Below are 6,858 nucleotides of genomic sequence, written 5' to 3' on the forward strand. Positions count from 1 at the left end.
TTGAACTAATTACATATCTGTGACGAACAATATTCAATTTATAATGAACGATGTTTCGTCATAAATCTCCACACAATACTTTCTCCATCCGACGTGTACCTATAGGACCTGTAGTTACTCCACGTGATAGATTTTTGGAATGACTTATAATTTGGAATGGAGGGAGTAATCTCTTGGGTTTTTAATTAAAGTCCTCTTCCACCTTCTGTAACCTAATGTTTACTGCTTGAATTTCACAGGAAGATATGAAAACTATGCGAGCACAACCTGCTGTTGATGGGCACAAATCAATGACTAGTGTTGATGTTGTTTATAAGGTCATTTGCCTCTTCCAGGGCTAGGTCCACTCCTAGGTCAGCGGCAACACTCTTTTTTTGAAGAATGGTGGTATCCCAACAAGCTCCGCCAGAACAGAGACATCGACTGAGAGAATGCTTCGGGAACAACTTGTTGCTGAACAGGAAAGTTTCGGTAAGCTCATCGAATAAGTGGATGAACTGAAGAGAAAGGCAGAAAAGACTGAAAGGGAGTTTGAGGAGTTCAAGAAACAGCAATAGGAGGAGTACAATAAGCAACATGAGGATATCATGCGCTTCAGCTCTTCTTCTGGTAACTCTCAGTCATCAACTCTGTTGACTTGATGCAGTGAACATTTGTGGTTTTATGTGTGTACTCGTGTGCTAGTTTGATATGGTGAAACTCTATCAGTGGCTGCTGCTGACGTATGAAAACTAATTTGTTGTATTTGATTGTTATGTTAAATAATCATGTAGACATTCCTCGAATAATTATGTAGTCAAATCTATGCAGCAGTGACGATCTCTAACTACTTTTATGATGAATTGATTGTTGAGCACGTGGTACAACCTGGGCAGGCCACATGATCAAATAAAAATGCGACACATGAACGAACCAATGTATGACACGTGAAATAGGAAGGGCACGACAGATGGGCTAATAAAAATCCGAGACGTGGAAGGAAGTCGTCAAGCCACGTGGCCGAATAAAAAAACGAAACGTGAACGGACAACACCGTGACACGTGGTCGAATAAGAAATGGCCACGTGGACCCATAAAAATACGACACATGGTCCAATAAAGAAGTGACACGTGACCCAACGGCAACACGACAAATGTGCCAATAGAAAACTGATATACGGAACAATAGGGAACCGACATGTGATCTAGTAAGAACCTAAAACATGCAAGAACCAGAGATGGCCACATTATGCAATAAGAAGGTGACACGTACCCGAATCATTTCCCATACACCCAGCTATAGCATGTACACGTGAAAAGCATCTTCAACGGAAGCACCCGCCAGCATGGCTGCCCCTTGCCACGCATGCCAACGCAGTTCTATGATGGTCAGTTTTTCGTCATAGATTTATCCAATTCTATGACGAATTTCTAGATTCGTCATGGAAGTTTAAGTATGACGCGACTTCTATGACGAATCGTTTTTTTGTCTTAAATTCGTTATAAAACTGAAATTATGACGAATTTGGCTCCTTCAATGACGAAAGTTGATCGTTATGGAAGTGGATATTCCTAGTAGTGGGAGTGGAGCGGCTGAGGGCGTTTGGTGGGCCCTCACGCGGAGCGCTACCAAATGCGCCTTAAGTCTTAGATGACATTATCATAGTTTAGATTGCTTTTGGTACTATTCAAATCACACAATATATATGTATCATAGAATAGTGATTCGTTGTGCAAATAGATTTTGTGAAATGTATCCTAGAAGTGTATTTAACAACACCTGATTCTTATGTAGCATATCATTTCGTGCAATGCATTTATTCATTACCTCTGAAGAATAAGAGATCTACCATACCATAACAGCCAGCCAAATAGATTTTCTTATAAAAAAGCTGTCCATGCAATCCAGAGGATACGCATGATGTGCTCGTCCCTCTGCTCCCATCCACGATTGGTGGCTCACCATATTCGCATGTGGAAAATACCAACTCACTCTAGTATCTATGTTGAATTAGATGTATCGTGCACCAGATCAAAACTTTCTTATGTACTTTCTCCGTGCCAAAAAAAGAATGTGTTTATGAGATTTGTGTCGGTCAAATTAGCTTAAAATTTAACTAAATTTATAATGAATAGTATTAATATTTATGTCTTTAAATAGATGTCATACTTAACCTAATAATATTCATTTTATTTTATTTTATAAATATTATTACTTTTTATATAGCGTTGACCAAAGTTTAAAACATTTAATTTCTCAAAAAACAAGAATTGTAATTTTTCAGATGGAGGAAGCACAGGTACCCCCAATGAAAAAGTTAGAAATGAGATTGTGCCGTGCCTTGCTCCTCGCCCATCCGATGTAGCGACCCACATCATTTTCACGTGTAAAAAAACATGAATACTAGGTAGGCTAAAAAGATCAATAAACCATAGAAATGACAGGTAGGTCCAACACGAGCAATTGCAACCCTTAACCACGACAATGTCCTATGGCCTATGTCACCATGAGTTCTCACTGACAACCGGACCCCTTTTTTTTTAGGAGGCGGGCTACGAACCCGGCGGTTACACAAACCTGTGACCCTGAATTGTAGGTTTGCCCTCCTAAATCAGCCCGAGGGATTGCCCGCTTTTTTACCACTTGGCCCTGTGGCCCTGGCCCTGACCCTAGCCCTGCCCCTGGCCAAGAAATGTTTCCGTATTTGCCCTCGCCAGCCGAACAAGAGGCGGGACAAGCGCCCACTATTAGCACGGGCGTTTTCGGGTCTGGGCCATAATCCCACGGATTCCGTATTCTAAACCATTTCTTTCGCTTTCCCCTCCTTCGCCCTCCATTCTCCACCCACCATTTCTCCTCCCTCCTCTTCGCTCCCTTCGGGTCTACTGCCTCGCCCTCCCCCCTCTCCTCGGCTGCCCCCATGAACCTGTGGACGGACGACAACGCCTCCATGATGGAGGCCTTCATGGCCTCTGCCGACCTCCCCACCTTCCCCTGGGGGGCGACGGCCGGGGGCGGCAACTCGTCGGCCGCCGCGGCGACGCCGCCGCCGCCGCAGCAGGTGCCGGCGGCGGCGGCGGCGATGGCGCCGGGGTTCAACCAGGACACGCTGCAGCAGCGGCTGCAGGCCATGATAGAGGGGTCCAGGGAGACCTGGACCTACGCCATCTTCTGGCAGTCCTCCCTGGACGCCGCCACCGGCGCCTCGCTGCTCGGCTGGGGTGACGGCTACTACAAGGGCTGCGACGACGACAAGCGCAAGCAGAGGCCGCTCACGCTCGCCGCCCAGGCCGAGCAGGAGCACCGCAAACGCGTGCTCCGCGAGCTCAACTCCCTCATCTCCGGCGCCGCGGCCGCGCCCGACGAGGCCGTCGAGGAGGAGGTCACCGACACCGAGTGGTTCTTCCTCGTTTCCATGACGCAGTCGTTTCTCAACGGGTCCGGACTCCCCGGGCAGGCGCTCTTCGCCGGGCAGCCCACCTGGATCGCCTCTGGCCTCTCCTCCGCGCCGTGCGAGCGCGCGCGCCAGGCCTACAACTTCGGCCTCCGCACCATGGTCTGCTTCCCCGTCGGCACCGGGGTGCTCGAGCTCGGCTCCACCGACGTCGTGTTCCAGACCGCCGAGAGCATGGCTAAGATCCGCTCGCTCTTCGGGGGCGGAGCAGGGGGTGGCTCGTGGCCGCCCCTGCAACCTCAGCCGCCGTCGCAGCAGCAGCCCGCCGACGGAGCGGACCAGGCGGAGACGGACCCCTCCGTGCTATGGCTCGCCGACGCGCCGGTCATGGACATCAAGGATTCCTTGTCGCACCCGTCGGCCGAGATCTCCGTCTCCAAGCCGCCGCCGCCGCCTCCGCCACAGATCCATTTTGAGAACGCGAGCACGAGCACTGTTACGGAGAACCCCAGCCCATCCGTGCACGCGCCGCCACCCCCGCCGGCGCCGGCCGCTGCACCGCAGCGGCAGCACCAGCACCAGAATCAGGCTCACCAGGGCCCGTTCCGCCGGGAGCTCAATTTCTCCGACTTCGCTTCCACCAACCCTTCTTCCCTGGCGGCGACCCCGCCGTTCTTCAAGCCCGAGTCCGGCGAGATCCTCAGCTTCGGCGCCGACAGCAACGTCCGGAGGAACCCGTCGCCGGCGCCTCCCGCCGCCGCCGCCAGCCTCACCACCGCTCCCGGGAGCCTCTTCTCGCAGCACACGGCGACCATGACACAGGCCGCCGCGGCGAACGACGCGAAGAACAACAATAAGCGTTCAATGGAGGCCACCTCCCGGGCGAGCAACACCAACCACCACCCGGCGGCGACGGCGAACGAGGGCATGCTATCCTTCTCGTCGGCGCCTACTACGCGGCCGTCGACGGGCACGGGCGCGCCGGCCAAGTCGGAGTCCGACCACTCGGACCTGGATGCGTCTGTTCGCGAGGTGGAGAGCAGCCGCGTCGTGGCGCCGCCACCGGAGGCGGAGAAGCGGCCGCGAAAGCGCGGGCGGAAGCCGGCGAACGGGCGCGAGGAGCCGCTGAACCACGTGGAGGCGGAGCGGCAGCGGCGAGAGAAGCTGAACCAGCGCTTCTACGCGCTGCGCGCCGTGGTGCCCAACGTGTCCAAGATGGACAAGGCGTCGTTGCTCGGCGACGCCATCTCCTACATCAACGAGCTCCGCGGCAAGCTGACGTCGCTGGAGTCCGATAAGGACACGCTGCAGGCACAGATCGAGGCGCTCAAGAAGGAGCGCGACGCGCGGCCACCCCCGCACGCCGCTGGGCTCGGCGGACACGACGGCGGGCCGCGCTGCCACGCGGTGGAGATCGACTCCAAGATCCTGGGTCTGGAGGCCATGATCCGCGTGCAGTGCCACAAGCGCAACCACCCGTCGGCGCGGCTGATGACGGCGCTCCGCGAGCTGGACCTGGACGTCTACCACGCCAGCGTCTCCGTCGTCAAGGACCTCATGATCCAGCAGGTCGCGGTGAAGATGGCCAGCCGCATATACTCGCAGGACCAGCTGAACGCCACGCTCTACAGCCGCCTCGCGGAGCCCGGGTCTGCCATGGGCAGGTAATCAAGGAGAGCTCAGCTCGCCTGTGGCTGCCGGATAGGGACGATACTGATACTATTCACCACCGGACTGTCATCGTCGTCACCACACGATAGCCAGAGAGATTCAGGAGGAGGGAGACGACGATGATGCTGGTGCTGTTGTTGTAAACGTTAGAAGGAAGGATGGATGATGATAGCTTCTGCAGTTCTGCTGCTGTTCATCATCTTGTTGTGTTTTTGCCAGTAGCGTGTTAATTAGCAGGATTAAGCAACCACCAAGCGTCCACCCGTTGCTGTTAACTAAGTACCCTGTTGTTATGAGCTGTGATGATGGATCGACTGATGTTAGCGTTGGTTGAATCCAAAACTACTGTATATAGGATGGATCAAACGTCGTCGCACCGGGTGGAGGTGGACGATGCCCTGATCCTGATGTTTGTATTTTACAGCAGGATTTCGCTTGCAATGGAGTCGGTTTTTTTGATCTCATAATAACAACAATACATATGGTCTTTGGTTGGTTTACCATTGGTTCTTGTTCATTCAGAAGCTTGAGGGGTCGATGTCGTTGTATCTTGACTGATCGATCGATGGATCTTGCGGGTGTGTTCCTATTCCCCATTTGATGAGCTGAAAGTTGCGGGTGTGTCCTATCACCTGTGAGAGCGTGCGAGAGTTTAACATGAGCCACAGTAGGATTTGCACATGACATGATGGAGACAGCATAGAAGCAGGGGCATGTGAGTTGGGTGTAGTTGGGTAAGCTTCGCCATCAAGCACGTGCAAGCACTAGGCATGAAGCGAGTTAGGCAAGTGAAGGAGAAGCAACTTTTCCCTCCTATACAAAAAAAGGGGAGGACTTGCTCCTGAGTTTGCAGGAATTTCACATGGAATACCAGCTCCCGCATGAATTGATATAAAATATATAATAAATCCGGTACTTCTGGCCTTGACTTGCACAAACACGATTATCCAGTGACAAGCCAACCACTGTATAATGGCTATGAGTTCTTTTTTTCGGTAGCGATGGATGAGGAAAGGACACATAGCAGCACATGCGTCTGTATAAATCTTTTTTTTTTAAAAAGTGCTACTAATAGTTTTCTTTTGGGATGTTTTGAACTCCCTTTGAGTCGGCTAGACATGTTTTGTGGAGGGGACAAGAGTGGCGTGCGGCTTTGCTTATCGCGCATGTGACTTTAACTAACACCAGCCAAGAGCTTTGCTGTATGCTTGCCTCCCCTGTCCGTCTCAATCTCATCCAATATCCATTGCCGCGCACTGCAAGGATAAGAGCTGGCTCCATTTTTGCTTACAAGCATCGGCGTGTGCTTCATCTCTGATCATTTATCTTATTTGTAATACGGTAAGCAAGATAATAAGTAAGGATGGATAGAAAATTTGGGCAGTGAATTGAGGATAAGAGATGTGGAGAGTTGTTTGGTGTCCACATGCCTTTTGCTCTATCTGTTTTGTTTAAGTAATCCAAGAAATAATACAAAAATATGAATATGTCCAGCGCATGTGACTCAATTTGGATTCCACGCTATTTTAAATAAAACTAACATGCATCGACAGCGACAAACTCCAAAGATAACCGCGATGAAATAAGATCATCTGAGCAAAGAGACAACGAGCACCAGTGGTCTAGTGGTAGAATAGTACCCTGCCACGGTACAGACCCGGGTTCGATTCCCGGCTGGTGCACATGGTTAGTTTTTAATGTGTTTTGCTTTGTTACTTGCAAACAAGGTGTCAAGCAAACAACTTTATTATTACAAATAAAATAGCAAACCCTAGACAAAAGTGAGGACAGATGAAGCCTCACTCGGTCATAA

General features: G+C 51.2%; 1 protein-coding gene and 1 non-coding gene across 2 annotated transcripts; both read left to right on the top strand.

Moving 5' to 3' along the window:
- Positions 1 to 2,766: 2,766 nt before the first annotated feature.
- On the top strand, positions 2,767 to 5,545 carry LOC136527539 (transcription factor MYC2-like). Its single transcript, XM_066520305.1, has one exon. The coding sequence runs from the start codon at positions 2,901 to 2,903 to the stop codon at positions 5,040 to 5,042; it is 2,142 nt and encodes a 713-aa protein (XP_066376402.1). The 5' UTR covers positions 2,767 to 2,900; the 3' UTR covers positions 5,043 to 5,545.
- Positions 5,546 to 6,656: 1,111 nt separating this feature from the next.
- On the top strand, positions 6,657 to 6,727 carry TRNAG-GCC (transfer RNA glycine (anticodon GCC)). Its single transcript has one exon. It is a non-coding gene; the product is annotated as a tRNA-Gly (tRNA).
- Positions 6,728 to 6,858: the final 131 nt, after the last annotated feature.

Source organism: Miscanthus floridulus, chromosome 2, assembly GCF_019320115.1.
Source record: "Miscanthus floridulus cultivar M001 chromosome 2, ASM1932011v1, whole genome shotgun sequence".
NCBI lineage: Eukaryota > Viridiplantae > Streptophyta > Magnoliopsida > Poales > Poaceae > Miscanthus > Miscanthus floridulus.

Coding starts and splice junctions, on each gene's coding strand:
- LOC136527539 (XM_066520305.1), top strand. CDS start 2,901: ATGAACCTGTGGACGGACGACAACGCCTCCATGATGGAGGCCTTCATG.